Source organism: Glycine max, chromosome 19 (assembly GCF_000004515.6).
Source record: "Glycine max cultivar Williams 82 chromosome 19, Glycine_max_v4.0, whole genome shotgun sequence".
Taxonomy (NCBI): Eukaryota; Viridiplantae; Streptophyta; class Magnoliopsida; order Fabales; family Fabaceae; genus Glycine; species Glycine max.
The window spans coordinates 41,149,423-41,175,453 of NC_038255.2; the positions used below are offsets into that span (position 1 = coordinate 41,149,423).

Consider the following 26,031-nt stretch of genomic DNA (forward strand, 5'->3'; position numbering starts at 1 on the left):
TTTTAATGTATCATTCTTTCAACTAAACGATACATGTCACATTGTCTTCACATATGATTGTTGACATCATTTTCCTTGGAGATAAACCACATGTTTCTTGCACATGTTGAATTACGAATCTCAACCAAACACATTCATGACTTGTCTCATGTAATGCTAAAATTTTCACACAAGATTGAATGATGTTGCAACTATGGTTTGTTTCACAGACCACCATAAAATAGTTGTACCACCACATGTAAATAAATAATCTATTTGGGATCTACCATTATGAGGATCTGACAAATAACCTGCATTTGTATAACCCATTAGATCTGCCTTTGAAACATTTGAATAAAACAAGCTCATGCCCATAGTGCCCTTAAGGTAACGAAGTATGTGTTTTACTTCATTTCGATGTCTTCATGTAGGTCAAGAATTATATCTTGCTAATAAATTAACTACAAATGATACATCGGGTCGTGCATAATAAGCCAGATACATTAATGCTCATATAGCCCTAAGATATGGTACTTTGGGACCAAATAGTTCTTCATGGTTTTATTTAGGTTTGTAAGGATTATTGTTCACATCTACAGACCTTACAACCATTAGAGTACACAATGGATGTGATTTGTCCATATAGAACCTTTTAAGCACCTTCGTTATATAAGCTTTTTGATGCACAAAAATTTTACCTTTTAAATATTTTGTTTGTAATCTCAAGCAGAAATTTTTCCTTCCTAGGTCCTTCATCTCAAACTCTTTCTTTAAACAATCCATGGCTTTGAAAGTTCTTATGGAGTTCCAATGACATTTAGTCATTTACATAAACAACAATTATGACAAATCCATTTTTGGATTTTTTTTCATGAAAATAGATGGATAAAATGAGGATCATTATTATATCCTTCCTTTATCAAATTTTTACTAAGACGATTGTACCACATTTGTCCTTATTGCTTTAGCCCATAAAGAGACATGTTCAATTTCATTGAGTATTATTCTCTAGAATATTCTTAATTGGGCAAATTGAATCCTTCAAGGAATTTCATATAAATGTCATTATCAAGAAATCCATATAAATAAGTTGTAACAGCATCCATTAGATGTAAATTGAGTCATTCATGTGCAACTAGACTAATTAAGTATCGAAAAGTACTTGCATCCAATACAAGTGAATATGTTTCTTCCAAATCAATACTAGGTCTTTGTGAAAATCCTTTAGTAACAAGTTGTGCTTTGTATCTCATAATTTCATCATTCTCATTTCATTTTTGCACAAAAACTCATTTATATCCAACTGGTTTTACACTTTCAGGTGTATGGACCCCAGGTTCAAAAACATTTTTCTTAGAAAGCGAGTCTAACTTTGTCCCAATTGCATATTTCCATTTTGACCAATCATTTCTTTGTTGACAATTCTTGATGGACTTTGGTTCTTGATCCCATGTACCATTTATTACATTTATTATTATATTATATGAAAGCACATCGTCAATGTTTATTTCGTTTCAGTTCCATCATACTTATGACATAATTTTTTGAGATTTCTTCATTTTCAATAATTTCAGGTACCTAAGATTCTTTTGAAACTAAACAATCAATTATGTCTATGGAATCTTTTGGAGTTTCTACATCCTCTATTTAATCATCTTGCATTTTAATTCCCTTTTTTGTTTGATGATTTTTGTCCTTGGAACCAACGGGTCTATCCCGCTTCATGCATGTTTGAGACTCGTTTCCAATGTTAGATTGTCCAATTGAGATATCAATTCTTATTGGAGCATTAGCAGCTGGAACATGTGATTAGTCACCCTTGTTGGGTTAGTGAATACATTTAGTAATTGATTGGCTAAGTTTTGTAAACAAATATCTTTGAAACTTAACAAGTTTCTATGAGACTTGGAAGAATATAATGCATTGTGAATGTGGAACTTAGTTCCTCCAGGTAACAATATATTGGCTTTTCCGGAGCTTTCAATAATATGTGTACTGCCAAATATAGTACTAATATTGACGTCTTGCATTACTAGATGGGAGAAGAATTCATTTTTCTTAAGGATTGTATGAGTCATTGCCCTATCTGCAAGGCACATATATTCATTTGACATTATTGCCAATATTCATTCTTAACAAAAAAAAAAAAAAGAGTATACATAAAAAAAAAATCAATATATGGAAACAATTGAAAGATAACAAAACTTATTTATTGCTTCAAAAAGAAAAACACATATAGAGCCCAATAAAATTATTAAAGTCCAATAAAGTGAAATAACATCAAAGTACCGAAAGTTCAAAAACATATAAGTTCAAACTATTCTACTAAAGCATAAAGTTCAATAACAAAAATCATTTCTTGGCACTCTCATCACCAACAATGTGATCAATATTCCTATCCGTATAATAATCATGAGTTGTCATATTCACTTCTGGGAATGGAGTAGAACCAATTGGGCGAGCCTCGTGATTTTTCAATAAAAACTCATTATTTTGCTCAATCACGAGGAGACAAGAAATTAATCCAAAATATTTCTTAAACCCTTTTTTCTCTATATTACTACTGCAAGAGCACATTTGATGTACGAAAAGTGGAGAATATTTTTTCTAACATGTTTGGATTAGTAATATTTTCTCTATATAAGGCCAATTTATAAGTGATTCTAAATATTGCGGAATTATACTAACTTACATATTTAAAATCGTGTAAATATAAATGCATTCATTCGTAACGAGCTTTTGGAAGTATCATAATTTTCTAGTGGTCATATCTTTCTTTCAAGTTGTTCCAAAGGACAAGAGGGTCTTTATAGTAAGATATTCAGTTTTTAACCCTTCATGGAGGTAGTAGCTAAGAAAAATCATAGCTTTAGCCTTATCTTAATTAGATACTTTTATTTTTATCTTTAATAGTCTTTAAGATCCATTGCAACTAATTGTATTTCCGCATCTAATACCCAAAACAAATAATTTTTTCCAGTAATGTCAAGAGACACACATTTGAGTTTTGCAAGGTTTGACATGATCAAATATTATCATAAGAATACAAATAATTAGAATGATAAAATAGCAAAGGAAGAATGACATTATATGAAAAGGCAGGAAGTTGAGTTCAAATCAATTTCTACAATCCGAATAATATATATATATATATATATATATATATATATATATATATATATATATATATATATATATAATCTTTCAAATGTTTAAATTTAGAATTATTCAAAATTATAATCAAAATAATGAACATACAATTTTCCAAAACAAGCATCTAATCAATATAAATAATTTCCTTAAAATTAATATAAAATATATATCCCACGATATTATCTGACTATGTTATAATAATAGATAATAATAATAATAAAAAGACAACATTTTCACACACACATATATATAAACCTAAAAACCAATTTTAATTGTCAAAATGCACCTATATATGAATATTGCAGCAAATCATAAGAAGAATATCTTTATTTCGATTCTTTCCCTCCTTCTCGATTTGCAAGCCAACAAACTACACCTGGTTGGAAATTAGTTCAATTCAATTGAACGTCAACCTATACTTAATGTTTCTTCTTAGTTTATGCATTAAAATTTGGAAAACCTCCATTCAACGTGATTCAAACATGTTTCCACACACACACAGCATGCCAATCAATTTATCACCATTTTGTTGCTCCACACATGAAGTATTTTCTATAATTATATATATATATATATATATATATATATATATATATATATATATATATGAATTTTATTTATATAATCATTAAATTGTAAATATATATTATCTTAATTATTTATATATATTTTTGTTAAAAATGAACAATTATAAATATATAATCAGAGTAATTTTATTTTTATATATTTTAAAAGAATATATTATTTATCAGTGAAATATTAAATAATTTTATATTAATATAAAAATTTGTAAGTGTGACCTATGTAATAAGAGCTTTCAATTCTATGCAAGATTATTGGATAAAATTGTTTAATAAAAAGTTATTGAATAATATAAGAATTTATGTAATTTATAACCTTACACGTTGATCATTCTCATATGTGTGTGCACTTATGTGCTTTTAAATAAATTTTTTTTTTAAAAAAAAATATTTTAAAATTTATTTTTTTGTAATTGAATTTTTTTTTATTAGATTTGGGTTTCTATTTGCACCAAAAAAAAGTTTGGGTTTCTATATTTTAAAACTAAATTATTTTAGCATCTACTTTCTACCGTAAGTTGGGTGACTTTTGATAAGTTCTTTTTTATCAGCTAAACAAAATCATATAAATATATATTGGCACCAGGGGTACCAACCCGTTTACGATAGAATAGAAATAAGACCACCAAACCATTGTGAAAAATACATGGATGTGACTTTTGATAAGTGTCGGCTAACATCAATCTGATCAAACATTACCATACATATCTTAGTCATTACTGTTTAAATTATTATAAATATCTTAATATTTAGTTTTAGCTTGTTCTTAGAAATATTTTTGTTGGGTTTAGATCTCTTAAGTGAATTATTTGGTCTCTTAAATGATTTTGCTAATAGTAGGTTAGCTAATTATTATCTATGTCATCATTATCTCATGTACCCTGGTAACTCAGTGTGTCGCAGTGAGAACAAAAACGAAAAGGAACATATGCATATATTCAGCATTTTTTCCCTCTTTTTTATATAAACTAATGAAAAAGAGGGAATCTCTCCTCTCATCCCCGCATCTTCAACTAAATTAAATATTAAAAATATATTTTACCTTTTTTTCTTTCTTTTTTTCTCATTAAATTTTGGAAATTGTTCTTAAATGTCCAAAAGATGTATACACTCTGAGAGAAATAGAAAAATAGTAGAAATAAGTAATTGATAAAAATATGACATGATAAAAAAAAAGAAAAGTAGAAAAAAAATATTGTTAAAGTATTAGTAAATGATGAATGTCTAAATATCAACACTCTTACAAAAATTTATGTTTCTCTTATTTTCTTTAGATAACGGAAATCAATAACGATGAGCAAAGAGGGAACAAAAATAGAACATACAACTTCTAAAAATGTCTCTCAAGACTCTTATATCCAACTATGCAACTTAATCATTTTGATTCTACTAAAATGAAATATAAGATACAGAAAATATAATTATAATAATTTATTATTATTATTATTAAAATATTAATGATTTTATAAATTTTATTATACATCCATTAATATCATGTCTCTTTAAAAACATTTGTTTTTATTTTATAAATTAGAATACAAAACTTAGAATATAAAATTTTCGCTCTCATCACTCTTTCAATAAAATATGTTCAATATTCTATCTTTTTCATTTATAGGTATTTCTCAAGTTATTTTCGTTTATAATTGGCAAAATAATTCATCTCTCAACTATTTCAAAGTATTCATTTGGCAAAATATGTTCAATATATATATATATATATGATTTTCTTAACCATCTATATCTTCCAATTTACTATTTTTTAATCTCTGGCACTACATCATTTTTTATTTTTTTTAAGAAATTATTAATAATTAAAATTAAATTTATGTCAAAATTTAGATTATTATAAATATAAAATATAATTTTTATATTTAAAGATATTTATTTATCATAATATAATTTAGAGTTTTATGGTCATGTAATGTTAACATAAAAAATTATTGTTAGTATGAATTTTAAAATAATTATTATAAAAATAATAAACTTATTGTATATAATAATTTATTATTATATGACACTGTAAAATTATTTTAAATTATTAATATATAATATTTTTTTTATAATTTATATATTAAAAATATCTATTTAATTGAAATTTTAATAATTATATAAAAACAAATATTTATCATATACATCATACATGCTAAAATATTTGGTATATAATAAATTTTAATAATTTTTTTAATAAACAATTATAACGTCACCTGAAAAAGTTATAAAAACCCTTTTGTAGAAACCTCAATCCATCCACATGAATTCTCACATGTCATAAGAAACTTATATATTATTGTTTCTAAGTGATGTCTAAATCTATAATTTGTAATTTGTTGAAATGAAAAGTGAATAATTATACACTCCTCATCTCCTGGTGTTTGGTAACTGCATAGTCTCATCTTTTGTTATTTTGTAAATGCATCCTCCTATTTTTTGAAACACAAGTGAAAGCAGCCACGATTTCCCATCTCCATTCACAGTTTCTATGCAACCCCATTTCACCAATCAATCCCCACATTAGAAACACAAAAACCCAAAAGAAAAAAAAAAAGTAGAATTTCTTCTCCTACCATGGCTTCCAAGATTCTACCTCTTGTCGTTTCCGCTCAAAATTAATAACTTAGATACACAGATGTTGCAACAGAACAATAAATCTTCTTAGATTCTCTTTCTGCATTTATTAGCGTTTTATCTATTCCCTCATTTTTTTTCATGTTTTATTTTCCCAAATTTTAACCTTTGAATTTTTCTGATTTTGTTACCAAGTGTTAGTTTGTTACATACTTATCTCTAGATTATTCTTATCTAATCATCCTTATCTTTAAAAGTAATCACCCTTATATCTTAAATTAAATTAAATATGTTCTTTTATCACACAACCTGTTTACTAGATACTGCAGGGTGAGATTTAGCATAGGGAATGGAGTGAAAATTGTGGGAAATACAAGCAGGGATTATGGTGGTGTTTTTATATTTTTATTTTATTTTATTTCGGAAAACTTGTATTTTGAATTGTACGTGTGAAATCGAATCCCATTCTTGCAATTTGTCAGTCAACAATAGAAGTTTCTTAGGATCAACATCATCTATGAAATTGATGTCCAATGAAGACACAAGGGTGAAGTTATTTGGAGGTGGTGACTTTGGCCATTTATTATTATCTCCAATTATTTTCTATTTATAGTTTCCATTTCAAATAGCATACCAAGTAAAATAACCCCTCATCTTATCATAAATTCAAATTTCTCTACAAGTGGAGGTGATGCTTAAGCGGCAAGGGTTCAACCTCTTGTCCTAGCTTTAAGGTAAATTAATATGGGATTGTAATAGAATTTAGATTATTGACTTATTGTAATTTGATATATCTTGGTGTGGAATGACACTATGATATAATCATCGAACTAATCTCACTTCCTTCAAACTTCTGGGCCTCTTTCTTTCTTTTTTTTTAACTTTTCTTTTGTGGTTGAGTTTGATCTATGTGTTGTCTCTTATTTCTCTCACAAGTCACGGTAAATTAATTTTCCAGTTTCTTCACAAAAATTGGCAAATAAAGAAGTCAGGAGAGTATAATGGGGTAGTTTGAAATATAAAAATTCAAAAAAAACATATTTAATAGTTTGGTGTTTTAAAATTAAAGAAAATGGATAAAACTAATTTGAAATTTTAAAATAAAAGATATTTTTTTAAATAATAGTAGTTCAGAATTTTAAAATTAAAAAAATGTCAGTTTTTAAATAATAGTGGTTTAATTTTTTTAAAAAAAGCGAAAAACATATTAGTGGGGTAATTTTAATTTTTTTAATATAAAAAAATGTAGTTTTTACATAATAGTGATTTATTTTATTATTCATCATTAAAAAATGTGAAGAAACAACTTAATTCAATCAAACAATTAACAAATATCAAGTGATTGTTTTAACAATAGTGGTTCATTTAAGAAGTTAGGAGAGTAGTGAGGTAGTTTGAAATATAAAAATTCAAAATATATTTAGTAGTTTGGTGTTTTAAAATTAAAAAATATGAATGCTTTTAAATAGTAGTTTGAAATTTTAAAATAAAAAACAAAAGCTAATAAATAATAGTTCATAATTTTAAAATTAAAAAAATGTGAGTTTTTAAATATTAGTGGTTTATTTGAAAAAAAGAAGAAGCCAAGAACAGATTAGTGGGATAGTTTGAATTTTATTTTATTTTTATAAAAAACATTTTTTTTACATAATAGTGGTTTATTTTATTATTCACCACTAAAAATGTGAAGAAACAATTTAATATAATAAAAAAATTAACAAATATCAAGCAATAATTGTTTTAAATACTGTTGTGCATAAATTTTTATGAAAAAAATCAACAAAACTTTTTTTGTTTTAAATAATTAAAGAATATAGGATTAAACAAAACTTTTGTACCTATCTAGATTGTATACTTTTTCTTAATATGATATGTCATCCTTATAAGAGAAATTATATTTTTAAAAAATTTTATAATATGATATGTATATTAATTTTAATATTTATAACACTGTTAAGAATCTAGCCTTGGTGGCAGGTCATTGAAACATACAGCTCCAAGAAACCTGCTTCCTCGTGGATTAAAAAGTTCATCTCTCACTGTTAGACAGCTCGGATACAGTACTTCAACTCACAGCTTCTTTGATTGGAATGTAATAATTTGAGCAACCTAAAAATCAGTGTTAGATGAAACTTAAAACAGTTTCTCCAAATTGCAGTCCACCAACACCAATTGCAATACAACTTTCTAGAAATTCCATAGTACATCTGTTTATTAAACTTGAAAAGCAATACTCAACACAAAAATAGTTACACGAGAAAAAAAAAAGTTTATTACGTGCGTGCACAGACTATATATACAATTTTCTTGCTAAAGAAATATATTTTCATAATTAGAAATCACGAGACTAATCTCCTAATAGATTACTGAAGTCTTCTCCATATGCATATGTTGTCAAAAAATTAAACTCCTATCCCTATATTTAAGAAAATTAGTTATCTATTAACTATACTATACCTTATTAGTTTATCTGACTATACAAGTACAATGTATATATATATGTACACAACTTATATTATTATATTTTAAAAGGTGGATATATAAAAAGTAATATGCTATTCAATGAATTGCATGCAGGTACGTACGTAAGTAAAAATACATAAATTTGTATGAGTATGATTACCCTTATAAGCAGATGGTAAAAGTGACACATAAAGGCAGCAAGGATCGTGCCTACTACTGTTTGTGAAGTAGGGTCCTATATGAGTATATGGACCGATGACTATATATCCGCCACTTTTGAATACTATGCAGCAATCAATATAAGATGACAAAGTAGTTAAGTATTATGAATCGTAGCAGATTTTGGAACCACCCACATTTTCTGCAATTTCTATCTACCACCAAATACTGCACTTACTTTCCCAATATATAGACAAGATCTGAGCCTGCACAGGATCTCATTAATAACGACCCAACGAGAACTAACTAGCTTTACCACTTACCTTACCACCATGAGGCATGACGAGTAATGATACTTAGATATTCATATATCATTAACACTTATTTGACATTCTTTTTATTTTTTTATTTTTTTCCTATCAAATTATATTACACATTTTTTCTTTTTTCTTTTTCTTTCTCAATGTGTAAAATAACACTAGATGTCTGTCAATCTTTACCCTTAGTTTATAAGGGTTAACAACGTTAATAACTAATGAAATGATACGGTGAGCTCAATAAGAGAGTGTGAATTGGGGCGTATCATCTAAAATATTTAAATCTATTGTACTTAATTATTTAATTTGTTATATACACTTTAACTTGTCTTAACTTGTTTTTATTTATCCAATGTCGGCAATGTGGAACTCTCAACTCTCCCTGAATTAGTTCAACTTGTTTCTTTTCTTTTTTTTGTTTTGACTGTTGATACTTCTTTTTTAAACTTCTACTCAAGTTAGCCTAAGAGTCCTTAGGTTTGTGTTTCTTTATTGGCAGATTTTTTCGCACCCTTTTAATTTAGAGGGTTTTGGTACCTTGACTACGTGTCCATATATCAGACGAACACGTCATTTACTAATATATGCCCCCATCATCTATTTGTTGTGAAGTTTTAAATTTTGCTATTTAGTCCTTGGTTATTTAATATAAAATATATAATAAATAAAATTAAAATATTTTTAGCCCAAATAGACATATCGTGAACCCTAAATTTCTCAGATAGAACACCTAGACGCAACAACCACTGTTCTTGATCTCTGCTGCCGCAATTCTTTATCTTCCGTTGCAAAAATATTGTTAAGCTGCAAACGAGTGGTTATTGAATTCATATTATCGTGTTTGCTTAAAGTTAGTCTTCATCTTTGGTGGTGTTTTGTGGTCTCCGTATCAAGTATGAGCCATTTTATCGTGTTACTTCAAAACTAAGCAAACGATTTTTTTATTTTTTTTTGGTGTTTCCCCATTTTACATGATATCGTGCATGATTGCTTTAATATCTAACATCCCTTAAAAAACTTGATCAAACATACCCCTTTTTCCAGAATCAACAGCAACGAAAAATGACAGCAACGGAAACCATATTCGATGGAAGAAAGAAGAAGATCGTACTGTCATCTAATAGGCCAAAGTCCTTTCTTTCATTGTTTGGATAAATACTCATTTTATTTCCTGGAAGTGGTAGGGTGATGAATTGGTTTATATGAAAAATTTAAATTTAATTTCCAAAGTTGTAAAACGCGACAAATTAATTCTGTAATTAAATTTGTAAAATCATTTTCTTATTAATGTTTTTGACAAGAAATTATATTTTTGAGGAATAGTTTGATATTAAATCATAAAGTTTATGGACTTATTTATCATTAAATTGTCCATAGGATTAATCTGTCACATTTTTTACATATTTGGATATAAAATTTAAATTTTTTTATCAGCTCACACTTTTAAGAATTAAAATAAATATTTATCTTCATTTTTTTTATTGCCTCGGTTGTTACAACGTCTTCCTTGTACTCAAGTTAGTGAAAAAGAATCTCATATTTTTTTTTCACGCGCGTGCCTGACTTGTGCTTCTTCAATCTTCAGTCTCAGACCCAATATTTTTCATCTTTCATGATTGATACAGTTTTGTATGTCATTCGGGCTTGATATCATGTCAAAGGACTCTGTTATTCCCACCCAAGTTTTTGCTTTTCCCACCCCAAACTTTGTTTGTTATTTCACATTTTCAAAAAGACCCTTGACGAAAATGTATTTCTATTACATAATGTTCATAATGTAAATGCATTTCTATAAGTTAGGAGTGCGCCTTCCATACACAATGAAAACACATTATCATTGTATATATTATACGACAAGAGCATGTTTTTATTGTGTATGTAAAATGCACCCCCTAACCTAATGGAAATGGGCTTCTGTTGTTCACAACATACCGTGTACACAATATATTAATCATTGTATATATTATGCGACAAGAACACATTTTTATTGTGTAGTTAATTTTAGATATTAATATTTTTGTTTTAAAAAAACTCACTCGTATTCCTAGCAAATCAAAGCACAAAACCCTCTAGCTCCAATACTCAATTAATCAAAGAAAACGGGTGAGTTATGGAGGGTAGAAATAGGTCATACCAAACTAGAAATTTATGTTAAAATATAAGTCTTGCACATTTTTCAAAATTTGACTTATGTATTTATGATAAGTGATTTTCAGGCATCACTTAAACTTTTTAAAACCCTAACCTAACTCAGACTTGTTTAAAAGTTTTTAAATATACCAACAAACATAGTATTATTATATGCTAATGAATTAAGTCTTTAAAAAAATTAATAAATATGTAATTTCAAGATAATATGATAAAAAAATTCAATAATACTAATACTGATAATATTATGTTATTTATATTTACTTAAATAAATTAACTTATCATTTTTTAAATAAATACTTAAAGTTTATTTTTAAAACTAAATAAGATTTTAAAAATATTTACCTTTTTTTTGTGAATAGGCATAGGCTAGACTATAGTCCTGCAGGCTCTCTGCCCTTTCTAGATCTCTATGAGTATGTGTGACAATTAACAAAGCTCGAAGCTTTGTACCAAAAAATAGAAAAAAGAAAAAAAGACAACACCAAACCAAAGTTCACCAAAAGAGATTGCAGCACAAGCTTCCAAGCAAGTCAACTAGATCTAACACTAGCTTAGGCCTTCTTTGGGAACTCACTCTCTACAAAAGAAGGATCTCAATATCAACATCATCAGGCTTTTTTCGGCTTTACTCCTGATCGTTCACAATCATCACATGTTCTCATTCTTTAATAGGAACACATTTTATCCACCCCCTTTCCTTCCTTTCTTATGTTTTTGTCTTCCTATTTCCTCTCATTTTCTACTATAAATGCATGTTGCTAGAGATACCTAAGCATATTTCTTTTCCCTTTGAGACTAAAATAACACTCAAAAGGCCAAAATGTTATAACACCTATTGCTAAGTTGATTAGATGGACGTTCGACGCTTTATGTTGAAAACTTCAATGCAAGATTGGAGGACATTGAGGCTCATTGTTGACACACGTTGTAGAAGACTTGGAATTTCAATCGGCATTGGACCATTCAACAAGAGTTAGATTACTAGACATCACTCATGCTTGTTGAGTAAGTAAACAAATGTATCAAGAACTTTGTTAATCAAGAGAAATGAGAAATCCTCTTGTACCTACTCGTAATGAAAAAAGAATATCTACAAAATTTCAGGCTTTCTTTTGGCAATAGTTTTATAGAAGACTAAAGGAGCACAGTCTGCTATGAATCCTCAAAATCAAAATCAGAAATAGCACATGAAAGTTACAAAAGCAAAATGAGTAATAACAAGCAACCATAACAAGCCTTACACAATCAAACAAGCCCTGCCTCGTGATAACAAAACTCCATTAATTCCAAGGGCTTAAAACAGAACCACCAAGACAACCTTGCTCACTTGCAATCTACCCCGGCTTCAGCAGCACGACGAGGCTTGTTCTTACGCCGGCTCCTGTTCTGTCGGAATCCAGTAGACTTTATTGAATCATCAGGGCCTGGCTTTGCTAGGATGCCATTGTCCTCTTTCAAGGGATCTATCTTCTCTTTAACCTGTGTAGATCTCTTCCTTTTTCTTTTATTTACTGTGATAGCCTGAGTTTTCAAATCATTGGTAGAACCATTGCCTTTCACATTCTCCTCATCTTTCTCAATTATTTCAGTTACTTCCACTTCTTCAATTTCATCTGTTAGTAGCTTCACCGGTCTTCCTCTTCTTCTATAAGCTGGAACTTTATCCTCTTCACCACTTCCAGGATCCTCAGCAATTACAGATTGTTTCTTCCCTTTTCCTCTGCCTCTGCCCATTGCCAAAAGCCCTTGTTGACAAAATGTACTAAAATTTCTCTATAAGAAATCTGCACAGAAAAAACAATTACACTTCAAAAGCCAAACAAAGATCAAATAACTGAAACAAAACATGAGTTTAAAAGATGATAGTTAAAAGTCCACATTCAAGGGTTCAAGGGGGTTCTAAGGTTGAAGGGAGAGATAGGGTGGGGGGTGGGTAGAGGTCATGGGTTCAAATCCATCCTCTAACATTCTAATAAAAAACTAACAACTAGCATTGATTGATAAAAATACAAAAAAAACTACCCATCAATTTTGAGTGATGCTACTCGAAACCAATTCTTGATCAGATGCAATTTTTTGTTTTTAAGCATCACTTGCATCAATTATTCGTTTATACTAAATCAAAAGTAACAGAACTCAAGTATGCAATTATAATTTATAACTTATCTTCAGTTTATTACTATTTAAGGATCGAATAAAGAATGCATCAGTTGAAATTCTGATGCGAGCCAAGAGCTAGGACTTCGGGATATTGTTTACATATGCTCACTCTTTCGAATGGACAACATAAAAAGACCTAAACACCGTTTAGAAAAATCATAGCAGAAAATGGTTTCTTTGGTCAATAATCAGAAAAATAAAACATGCACAAACACTAGACTTGCATCCAACTATTTCTGAAATTCTGAACAACTTATTTCAGAACATTCAATCAAAGGATTAAGTTACCTTCACTTTCACCAAGGAAAAATACAAAGACATCAAACAGTTAAAACATTACATTTCATTTCAATTTACAAATCATTTTCTTTAGCAATAAATTGCACCACATCGCGGATCACCGAGTCCGGAGCTGAAAAAATGAAGCCAGCTTCATTTTTCTGGCAACAGCCAAGAGAAACCCAAAATACAATAAAAACTCAATTTCAATGCAAAAAGCATATAATATTAAGATTTTTTAAAGCCTAAGTTCGATCTAATTCAAGCTCAATGTAAGCAGACTTCACGAACTCCTCAGCTTCAAAACAAAAAGAAATCTAATACCAAATAAGAGTTTAAACCACTTTCCAAGTTCATCATAAGGATCAAAACAGAAGAAGATAAACATCAGAAATAGAAATAGAAAAAAGAAAAAGTAAGCAATAACATTATAGATTTACACAGAGAATTGAGATTGAGGAAGCAAGAGACACAGAAGAGAAATGAAGCTGACCTCCTATCTTGAATCAAATTTCTGTATATAAAAAACAACCCATTTTACAAAATCAGATAACAAAAATCCAGAAAGAGGGTAGACCCAGATGGAAACAGGGGTTTTTCTGTGAATGGCTTGATGCAAAGCATTAACAGAGAGAGAAAAAAGGGTCAAAATTTTGATCGGGGTCAAAGAGTGTGAAGAGACAGATCAGAGAAGTGATGTGAATGAAGAGAAATATGAGCTTAAAGATGAGACTTGGTGAGTGAAAATGTGGAACTAGGTTAGAGAGCAGTGACCAAAGAAAGAACTGAAACAAGGCAGAGAGAGAGAACTGAAAAAGAGCCGAAGTAGGATGGAAAAATAGAAAAACGGAAGATAGCTAGCCTAGTGTTGAAATTTTCTTTCTTTTTCCTTTTTCTTTAATTACTGTAGGATAACATTAATGACTATTTGTCATAAAAATATTGATAATTTATTTTGTCCTTTGATCAAGTATTCCTATTTCCTACGTAAGTTATAGCAAGACCAACCTAATACTGTCACAAAAAGGTTTAAAGTTAAAATCTCTTGTTTTATTTTCCTATAATTATTTATTTGTTATCGGAATGAAAACATGTTGAATTAAGTACGTCAAGGAAAATAGTTAAAGTTAAAATTTCATTTGTTAACAAAAATTCTCAAATTGAATCTATTTGGTTAAATAAGATTTAGTAAAATTATATGATTTTTTTTTAACATTCATAGTAATCCTCCTTATGGAGGAGCTCGACATAGTGTTTTTTAAACCATTAAAATGATTAGTATAATGAATAAGAGATGTTAGTGTAGTGTATATCTTTTAGTATAAAGGTAGATAAAATTAGGGATAATTTGTAGTATATAAAAAAAGGCATAAATAATTTATGTAATTTTACAAAATTTTCAAGGTAGTTTAAAATATATGATATAAAACTTAATCCGAGTTGGTTTGAATTATTTCTATAACTTAAATTTTTTACTGTCAATTATATTTTTAAACTATTTTTAAGATTATTAATTTGTTATTTACTTGACTCACTCATATTGAAAGATGATATAAAAGTAAGAAAAAAAGGGGGAAATTATTTGAACATAACTATATGATGATGATTTAATAAAAATTGTAAGTATATATTGTTCTTATATAAAAATTAATAGTTATGGTTGTTGTTGTTGAATAAGTACAAATATGATAATGGGGTTGAATTATGTTTTGTTATCTATAAAAGTAATTTGATAAATTTTTTTAAAAATTGTTCATAAAACCTTTGAAAGATTGTGCAAAGAAAAGCTAGTTTAAAGATTAAGATAATATAATAAAAATCTATAAGAAAAAGATAATATAATAAAAAGAACTTTGATAAAATTAAAAAAATTCTATTTTTTTTTTCATTAGGAAACACTTTACAATTCAATTCCTTCTTCTATTAGAAAAATATATAAAGAATGCAAGTAAAAAAATCAATACATATTACCTATACTAGTTTATCCTACAGTTTAAGATTACCTTCAATTCTTGACATATCATCAACATTTTTACCAAGACTTTTAAAAGTTATAAGGATAGTTTTAATTGTCACTTTTCAAGTATTTTTCCCCATATATCTTCATACACCTTTTTGAAAAAGACGGAGGATATATTTAAGGATTTTTGATATACACTAAAAACGAAAGTCTCCCACTAAAAAAATATACAAATAATACGCTTAAAGCAAAAATATGTAATAGGTCATTGAGATTTGAGTTAATGCAACTAGCAACATCGAATGTTTCAATCTTTCTATTTATATTTGTTTTTATAAAGATAAGAACCTTCAATCTTGGAAGTACTTCTTTTGAAAATATGAATAGTGCGTGCATTTACTCTACATTTAAAGATTTTGAGCATTGTTATCATATCTTCAAACTTTTTTTTTTAAAAAAAATCATATCTTCAAATTGTGAATGTTGTCTTTGTTCCTCTGAAGTTGCAGAAGATAAGAAAAAAAAATAGAATTTTCTATTTTTGTATGTAAATATTTACTTTCTTTGAAGGATTATATTTTATATTCAACTTTGTGTCAAACATGATATTTAAGATTGCTATGCTTTCAGAATTTGACCTTGATGTTTTATCTTATTTGGTCACACAATAGAGAAATGTTCAATGATCTTAAGATAAAATAGTCTTCAATCTTGCTCATAAGTTGTCAAACACTTCTAGGAAGATTAAGTTTTGCCTTATACACTCTTAAGATGATCTCCATAAGACTAAATCTTTTAAACATACAAAATGTCACTTTTTGATTTCTACACACTAAAAGTATCTAATAACTATTTATTATTCCTTAAGTAACTTTATTATTTATATTATTTATTAAAACTATATAACTTTGTTTATTATCAATTAAAACCATAAAGTTGAATTATTTTTTCCTCAACAATTATTATTAACAACAACCCGCAAATTATTTACAAACTTTTAGCATTAAGCTTACAAAACATAAATTTGACTCATTTATATAATTGACCAAAAAAATGTAGATAAAACTTATTTATTTATTATAATAAACAACTATTTAGGATGTTGAACGGTGGTAAGTTAAAAGTAAGTCCCGTTGCTTTAAAGTTTGCATTTAAATACTGGACTTTTGCCTCAGCAAGAAAGGCAGAAATTCCAACCCATCAGTGTGGAGGAATAACAACCCACCAATAGTTCAATGTCACTTGTTTTCTCAATTTCTGTTTTTCAAATTGATATTAGACAAGTGTTTAGTAAAAACATTGCCACCAGACTATATAGTAGCTATGATAAATTATCCATCTTGCGTCCCGTGGCAAATATCTATGATTTCATTATTTTTGCCAAGTTGCTATCTTTTGAGTTTGAAGGTTCTGAATAATTTTAGCTGGCTCTGATATAGATACTGAATTCAAAAGTGATGAGACTTGAGAGGGACATCATTCTATCAGATGCAATGTGGGTTTTCTGCAACACTGATATTACGTTTACATGCAACTTATATCAATACATGCACAAGATGTGTGATTTCAGAAATTACAAAAATATAAGATTGACTTGATGGTTGAGAAGAAGGTTGAAGAGAGAAGGGAGGGGGGAGGAGAAGTCATGGGTTTGAATTCTTCCCACTAACATTTTAACAAAAATTAACAAGTAACATTTACTAATAAAAAAATGTGTGATTTCAAAGGCGAATTATTACATAATGCCGAACTGCAAAGAGAATGTCTGTTCCTCTTAACAACTTAGGTTAGAAAAAAAAATCAAGTTAACAAATTGATAGCTTTCAACCCAACAAACCAGGTCATCTAATTTTCAATTGAAAAATAAATAGAGTTTCTCACTCTCACCAGTTCCATTCGCTGTGTGGTTCATACTTGAAGAACATACCTAGACATCTAGTTATACTAGAAAATCATATCCTAGGAAGTGATCTACAATGTAACTGGGGTAAGCGGGTAAGAAGGTGATTTTGATAACAAATGATCTATCTATTCTAGTCAACATTCTTCCACCTACAAGCCATGTCATAAATATCTGCAATCAGCAATAACCCATGGTGTTAGATCATGAAAACCCGTATTCTAGTTGTCCATGATGGTTTCATGTCAATGCGATGCCTGCTAACATATCTGATCTTCAATTGGCTATCTGCAATGTGCACACCATATCTACAAGTCAACTTGCAGTAAAAGTAGGGGATGCACAATTATCTGAACCACAAACAGATGCCACATTCACCCAATATTATTCACATCAGAAGTGATTAAATCTCAGTGAAAGACTGGATTTATTATCTCATGTTTGCTTTAGACAAAAAATACCAATTGAAGTGGAGGATTTCTTCAAACAACTAAAACTTAGAAGAAATCTGTGCCTTCAAATCCTGCCAAACTTGAAGGCCAGATGGATGGCGCTTCACATACAGCTTCTCAAACGCTTTATCAGAGCATGCAATTATAGTGCTCAAAGCAAGCCCCGCTTCTACAGCTCCATGCTCTTTGAGCCAATCATACATCAAAAACCGAAGCTTAACCCTTCGAGGTGAATAGGAAAGAAATGAAGGAAAACTAGCTAAATCCGATATAGAATATCCTAAACTCACAAGATTCTCAATTTTCATGTTGATCCTATCGGTTGTCTGATTAAGAATCCGCGGGGAATCTCGAATCATCTTACAGACAACCTCATAATCCAACCCAGCCTTAACAATAAAATCAAGTCTCTCCTCAAGCTCAGCTCCCTTACCTCTGAACAACCTAATCGTCTCATTCATCTTCTTTGAGTTCTCCACATACCCCAACTTGAGCATGAACTTCTTCTTCTGCTCCTTTGATTCATACTCCAAATATGAGTTCACGAAAGGCTGAATCCTCCTTCCCAGAGCCCAACTCTTCATTACCAGAGGATCATCCCTCACAACTCTACACAACCGCTTCTTGCCAGCATTCAAGTTAGTAAGCAAAGTAATCGTTTTCTTCAAAGTGAAGGAACCCAACACCAAGCACTGAGACTGCAAAATCTCCCCAATCTCCAATGCCTCCATCTCAATCTCGGTCAAGAACAGAAAACACTGCCTCAAGTTGGACAAAAACTTCGTGACCCGAATCTTTGGAAACTCGAGAAGCATGAGAGAAACCTGGTCCAGAGACAACCCAAATTTAAACAAAAAGTTAATCAGAGACAACACACTTCCTCCAGAGTCCTCAAAAACAACACTAGGGTGACGAATGAAAAAATCGCCCAACTGTTCCTCACTATAAACCCTATCAAGCAAACACAAAACATGAAGCACTATCCTCCAATCACAACAACCCTGATCGCTCAACATATCCAACAAATTCTCCCCAATCCAATCAACATCCTTTCCAACAACACCCTTCAACTTCTCCACAACCTTAACAAAACCAACATCAACACCCCCAACCAAAATGCAGGGGCTAGAAGCAACCACACACGCCAAAGTCCTCCGCGCAACACCGAGCTTTTCGTAATCCCGAAGCTTCGAGATCAAAACGCCGGGTTTGTAACGAAACAACTGAGGCGTCAATTTGAAAAGCCTCCCCATCTTGGTGCGGGGAACGCCGTAATTGCAGAGGGCATGGTAATTCTCCATGAGCAAAGCGTCGTCGTTTAGGTAAATCATGTCGCGCGGGAGAAAGGGCGCGTACTCGGGAGGGGTGAGGCCGGCGCTCTCGAAGAAGGGCTCGAACTCGTTGATGGGGTGGTAGCGGAGGTAGCGCGAGATGGAGCGTTTGGTGGTGGTGGTGGTGCTGCTGCTGCTGCTGCTGTTGTTGTTGTTGTTGTTGTCGACGTGCCGCGTTAGGGTTTGGGATTGGGATTTGGCGAGGAGGTCGTGGAGGAAGGAGGGTGAGTTTCTGCACATGTTTTCGGCGTCGACGATGTTGAGGCTTCGTGTGGAGTGGAGGTACTCGAGAAGTGCGGCTTGGGCTTCTTTGAGGGCGGCTTTTCCGATGAATTTGGTACCGGATTTCGGGGGTTTCTTCTTCGTGCTCAGGAACCTAGGGTTTTGCCAGGGTTTAAGGATGAGGCTATGAACGTTGAATTTTCGAAAGAGGAACATTGTAGGCAGTACGGTGTCGTTTTGGATGGTTAGGGGAGAGAAGACACATCTCCTCCGTCAACGCCGCAGTGGAGAGCTCTGGCTTTGTCCTCCATTTTAAGCACTTCAGTTTAGGGTGAGCCGAAGCACACAAACATCCATGTGGAAACTCTCATGTCATGTTACCGGCAGAGATGAATATTTCAACATATAAATTATATTTTAAATTTGATAAATAAACTATATAATAATATATTATTATTTTTAATTATTGATAGATATTCTTAAAATATTAAAATTCAAGAATTAGATATATATTAAAGTGAATCAGTGAGGGGGTGAAAACCTACATAAGCATATAGTCTTCTACATTTATATATACGAGAGGGAAGAGTGGTTAATTTAAAAATTATGTTCTCAATATATTAAAAATAAGTTGTTTTTTTATTTACTTATTATCCCTTTAGAAATGTTATTAGATTACAAATGTAAAACATTTAATTAAAATACAGTGTATTTTTTTAAAATTGTTATGCAATTATATTATTATATTTGATACCGTGTATTTGGTAAAACACTTTAATAGCTTATAAGCTAAAGATTACATACTTGTTTGTTAAAGTTTTTGGAGTGCGTATAATCTCCTTTAACATGCTTATAAACCACTTTAATCAAATATAAACTTATTTCAGTAGTTTATAATTTATTTCCATAAGTTACTTCAATTGACATATAAAGATAAGTTAACTTGTAAAGATAACCAACCTATTTACGTTTTTTGTTTTCTCAATTTTGTTCTCAGTAATTTATTTGAAATTCAAATTAACTTCTAAAAATTTGTCATTATGAAATTTGGAGTTCTATATTTATTTATTTATGATAAACTATTTATTATTAAGACTATAGTTGGCCATGTGGTTCGTGAACGATATCACAACAAAAAGGAAAGACTTAAAATTTTAGAAATTTATAATTTACGCCATATACTGAGACTAAATAACCACTCAAACAGTTGCAAATGATTTGAAACTTCAAAGTCTTAGAGCTTAAATGCAGAAAAGAAATGTTACTCCCGTTTAAAATATTATGAAAAAAATCTAATAAAAAAAATTATAGTCAATATTACAAGTAATAAAAAAGAATGTCAAAACTCTACAAGAGATCAATAGCTGCAAAGAAAGGTCGCAGAACTGCATTAATAAGTGATGGGGATAGGAGAGGTAACTAGGGTCTAAAACGATTTGAAAAGGAAGGCAAAGAAAAGAAACGAGTACCAAAATCATCATCTTTAGTTTTAAATACATTCATTGCTTGGGATAGTAATAAGGGTTCATTCCTACAGCAGCAGGCGGATCCCCATGTTGGTCTTTCTTTGCAGAAACTTGAGGATAAGGAATCTGCCATTGTATTGGATAAAGTGAGGGTGCAGTGGGAGGAGGGTTTGGATAAGGAGATGCAGAATATGGTGCTACTGTTTGGGGGTAACTGTAATTGATTGGGGGCCCTGAACCAACATGACCTTTTCCAGGTTGCATGTATCCTGGGTTCATAGGTAAGGGTGCCATTGGAACCACTCCAGAAGGAAATGGCGGCTGGCCAGTTTTACCTTTGTGGGAATCAGCATATTTTACAACTATATTCCTTCCCTGCAATGAAACAAGAACAATATTTATACGGCATGAATCCTTAAGCTATTGCAGGCTATAATAAGAATTTCAGCTAACATGATCATAAGCTTCAAAGCAGTTGATTCACACAACTTCAATCAAAACACGTGTGAAAGTAGATATTTTGGTTTTCACCACAAGTGCATAATGCTAGAGACCAAAGCCCCTTTCAGTGTTTACTCTAATTCTAAGAACAGGGATTTAGGGTGAGATTATTGATCAGACTGTTAGATAATTACCAATAAAGGACGAACGTCCTCCAAATGAAATACAACAGAGGAACTTTATATTTTTGTCAAAATAGGGATAAAAATTTAAACAAAAATTCAGATGCGTGCAGCGAAGTAAAATCCAATATGCAGCTAAAAAAGCAAATTTACCTGAAAGTGTGTAAACAACCGTTCTTTCAACAGAACTTTTACTTTCACCATATAACTATGATGCCTTTTTCACTCAAAATAATCTTTCATTTTTCTTGTCACAATTCCAACACATTTTTTGAGCATAGAAATAATTATGTCCTACCCTCACAGCTAACCTCAGACTTGATATAAAAATTAAAGTGTTTTCTTACCCCGAGCATCTTTTCTACGTCATCTATGGCCTTCTTTGCAGCCTCCGCTGTCTTGTATGTGACAAAGCCAAAACCACTATAGTTGGAAATAAAACAATTATAACATTAAAGTGAAAACCAGGTAACAAAAGCTACTTAGAGCATCTCCAATAAGTGAGTTGCTAAACACAAATTTTAGAAGTTGATAGTTTGAGAAAACAAAATTTTGGAACTACAAAGTTGAGAATTTGAGAGAACAAATTGGCACAAAAAGAGATATTTGAAATTGATAATATTGAAAGAAAATTTTTTTGGACTGTCAAAATACAGATTTTTCTCTATATGACTGTTGCAAATATATAGATGTAGCTCTATATATAACCACTGCTCTATAGACTACATCAACCAGTTTCTTTAAAAAAAATGAAAAGCTGCACCTTTTTGGGTTGCTACAGTGAATATACAGTTTTGTTCAGAAACAAGCACTGGTATCTCTCCATCAGTGAATATATATGCTAAAGTGGGTTGCTCTAAAAAATTGGCAACTATCTTTCTCAGGCTGTCAGGCATTGGAACTGCTCTTACAGAAATTAAAAAGACTATTAAACATTGTATACAAATAAAGTATGTTGCTACTTTTACCGTGATTCATTTGTATCCCTGTCATATGCAACTGAACCTTCCTCTATTTCACCATGCCTCGCAAAATAGTTAAGGAGAATTTCACTTGTGACTTCTGGTGATAAGCTTCCAATATAAAGCTTCCTCAGGGAAAGATCAGGAGCACTACTTGTTCCGCTTAGACTCTCACAAGCTAGATTACAGACAGCCAATCTCCCCTGAAAGCAAGAATCACCAAAATCAACCAGGGGAATGTAGTAAAGATGGCTGCAGACAGTGGCAGAAATTACTGGTTTATTTTTATTTATTGTGTTGGCCAGGAAACACAAGCAGGCAAAATGGACAAACTCTAACACAGGTCAGTTATGGGGCAGGAGGGAGTTAAGGACCTCAAGGAGGCAAAGTCAGTTAAAATGATGTTCCTAAAGCAAAACTGCAGATTCATGAGAGTTCTAAATCCAACGCAACAAAATGGGTTAAAGCTTACATCAATTAACTTGCTAGGGGCTCTCAATGCTTGCTGAGTTGATTCCATATTTTTGAAAGTTATAAATCCATAGCCACGGGATTTTCCTGTCACTTTATCAAAGATCACAGCTCCTTCCTCAATTTCTCCGTGCTCTTGAAATGCCTGGAAAAAGAAAGTAACATACAATTATAAGAAGCAATCTACAAAGAAGGGAGAATTTTATTTTTGAGTCTTGTTTCTTGAGTTCAGAGACAAGGTACTGGGTTGGAAATAAAGGGATATGGAAATTGGCATTGGATAAATAAATCTTTTTGGGCACATTCCATGTGCCATGGAAACAATCACATGCACGACACACTAAACACAGTCATCAATGCACTCACAGCACGCAATGTTTCTGAAGTGGTATTCCAGGCCAAGCCACGAACAAAAAGCTTTCGATGGGCAGGATCTGCACTTGCAATACTTTTTATTTCTTCTGCAATTGAAGGATATTGGGACCCTCTTTATGCCTCAACATGAAAACAAACACACATGCACACGGTCAATCACACAGCATACAAGTGGGAGCAATACTTTTATGGCCCTTTTTCAGAGAATGCAAGCACACTGAGCAAGCAGAAGGTACTAAATATTCAAAAATGACAGATGCACATGGTGTATACACATTTATAAAGCAATGCAAGCAACCAAAAAAGGATTGCATTAAGACCAATTAATGCAAAAGCAATACCAGACTCAGTGAAAAAAATCATTTTCATCTAGCATTTATGTTTTGATTTTTATATTTTATGTACAATTAGTCAACTGTCTCGTCTCATCTTGTTATAATTATAATAAAGCTAAACTTATCAGTTTAGAGCCCTGATGACAAAAGAAGACAAGCCTTAGCTGGCAAACCTCAGATGACTGCCTTGCGTCCTATGCGTCTAAGGTTCAAATCCTCAAAACCCACTCCACTAGCAAGGATAAGGCTGTTTACATCTATCCTCCTGAAATCCCACTATGAGAAAATACCTTGCATTGGCTCACCCTTTTAGAACTTTGATGACTAAGTGCACTGGGTCTGGGTCAAAAACGTGTCATCAGCTAGAGCCTATGCAAAACAGCCTCTTTCATTCCTACAACTTGAAATTGCCGGCGACCAGGGAGGGACAGCTTAATGGAAATGTATGAAGGGGAAAGTTGTAATGTTGTCCATATTATAGTTTGAAAATATTCCCAGAGGGTCATGACAATGGTTATACAGTGAAAATGCCAATTCCTAGGCATAAGACTCCTCACCCTAATTCATAACGACCCATACTTCAACAATATTAAGGCAAAAAAATCCTACAAGTCCAAACTCCATTAAATAGTTCCAAATCCAACTAGGTTAAAAAAACTAGATATCAAAGTCCCGAGCAGGCACTACTGCTTTCCAATTTGCACTTCTTCAACCAATAAACCCATAACGAACTATATATACAAAATTATAATACAAAAACAAAAAAAGCATCGTTTTGCTTTCTTTCTCTCCTCCTTGGTTCCCCTATTTCTCTATTGACAATTCAACAAAAGGAGGAACATAACTGCAACAACCCTAATGGATGAAACCGAAACCAAAAATAAGATAGCAAAAGAGGATACTGAAACTGATTGCAGATGAGGAAGAAAAGAAGAAGGAGAATATGAAACGCACAGTTTAGCAAGAAGATCGACGAGCTGGGGTTTAGCGAGAGGTTCAATGAGGAAGCGAAGCTCTTCCTTGGAAGCCAATTCACCGTTGCCTGCTTCGTCCAGCTCCAGCTTTCTCTTCTTCAAACCCTCCATAGTCTTTTTCTCCTCTTCACCTTCCGAACCCAAACAATGCAAAAATGCATTAGGTTTATAATTGGGCCTTTCTTATACATGCACACTGGGCTTCTCTTCGAAGAAACTCAAAAGGCCCGTGTTCCGCCATGACTCACACCATAAATAAATTTATATATCTACTTTTTAATTTAGAGTTTGAGACTATTATTTATGTTTTAAAGTAAGCAGGCAGTGTGATTGGGGGAGATTTTGTTTGCTCCGCAAGGTAGCCAGAGCCAGCCAGTTTTTCATAAAGTAAACATCTACTTAAGTTCATCAATGTCACAAAAAAAATTATTTAGTTTAAAAAAATTGATTAAATTAGTTTTTTAGTCTTTAAATTTATTTATTTTATTCAATTTGATTCTTTAATTTTTAAAATTCATTCATTTTGATCCTTCAGTTTAACTTGTGAGAAATCACACTTTGTAACAGTTTAAAATTGTTACTAAATAATTTTAAATCGCTATAAAATACACTTTAAAAAAATAATTAATTTTAAAAATTAGAATAATAAATTGAACCTAAATAATAAATTAAATGAAAAAAATACTAATTTACCAAAATTTATCTAATGAGAAAGATTTGTTGGAAAACATTGATATTGATGTTATTACATCTTTAAATGTTCAAAGAATTTTTTTTATATATATAATGTGTCTATTTTCCTTTGTATATAATAGGAGACCATTTTATGAGAAGGATGGAGGTTGAATGTGATTGGGCGTTTACTTTTTTTGGTGGATTGAATTTTTTTATTATCCTTAATGATATTATTAGTTGAGTTGGAATTTGGGAATAAACGATGTTTTGGAGAAACAAGAAGATGAAGTTGAAGCGTCATGATTATGGACAAAAGAAAATGAAAACTTTTTCTTATCCTCACATTAAAGTTGTATGGACTTCTTTTGGGCCATGGGTTATATAAATTAGGTTCGGCGCCAAACCTGATCCTAACCAAACCATTAAAGGGTGATATGTGATTTGTGTTGCTTATAGAGAAATAAATTGTAGTGTC

General features: G+C 30.9%; 3 protein-coding genes across 3 annotated transcripts; all 3 read right to left on the reverse strand.

The window, feature by feature from the left end:
- Positions 1-12,460: 12,460 nt before the first annotated feature.
- LOC100802389 (uncharacterized) lies at positions 12,461-14,675 on the reverse strand. Its single transcript, XM_003554153.5, has 2 exons — positions 14,304-14,675; positions 12,461-13,155 (listed from the first exon to the last, which is right to left on the reverse strand). The coding sequence occupies exon 2, from the start codon at positions 13,103-13,105 to the stop codon at positions 12,695-12,697; it is 411 nt and encodes a 136-aa protein (XP_003554201.1). The 5' UTR covers positions 13,106-13,155; positions 14,304-14,675; the 3' UTR covers positions 12,461-12,694.
- Positions 14,676-17,587: 2,912 nt separating this feature from the next.
- Positions 17,588-20,046, reverse strand: LOC100807690 (transcription termination factor MTEF18, mitochondrial). Its single transcript, XM_006604320.4, has one exon. It carries the CDS (start codon positions 19,889-19,891, stop codon positions 18,161-18,163), a length of 1,731 nt encoding a protein of 576 aa, XP_006604383.3. The 5' UTR covers positions 19,892-20,046; the 3' UTR covers positions 17,588-18,160.
- An 899-nt stretch (positions 20,047-20,945) lies between these two features.
- Positions 20,946-25,039, reverse strand: LOC100802911 (UBP1-associated protein 2C). The gene is made up of 6 exons (XM_003554154.5): positions 24,862-25,039; positions 23,564-23,684; positions 23,199-23,342; positions 22,733-22,929; positions 22,112-22,187; positions 20,946-21,516 (listed from the first exon to the last, which is right to left on the reverse strand). The coding sequence occupies exons 1-6, from the start codon at positions 24,990-24,992 to the stop codon at positions 21,175-21,177; spliced, it is 1,011 nt and encodes a 336-aa protein (XP_003554202.1). The 5' UTR covers positions 24,993-25,039; the 3' UTR covers positions 20,946-21,174.
- Between the last annotated feature and the right edge of the window lie 992 nt (positions 25,040-26,031).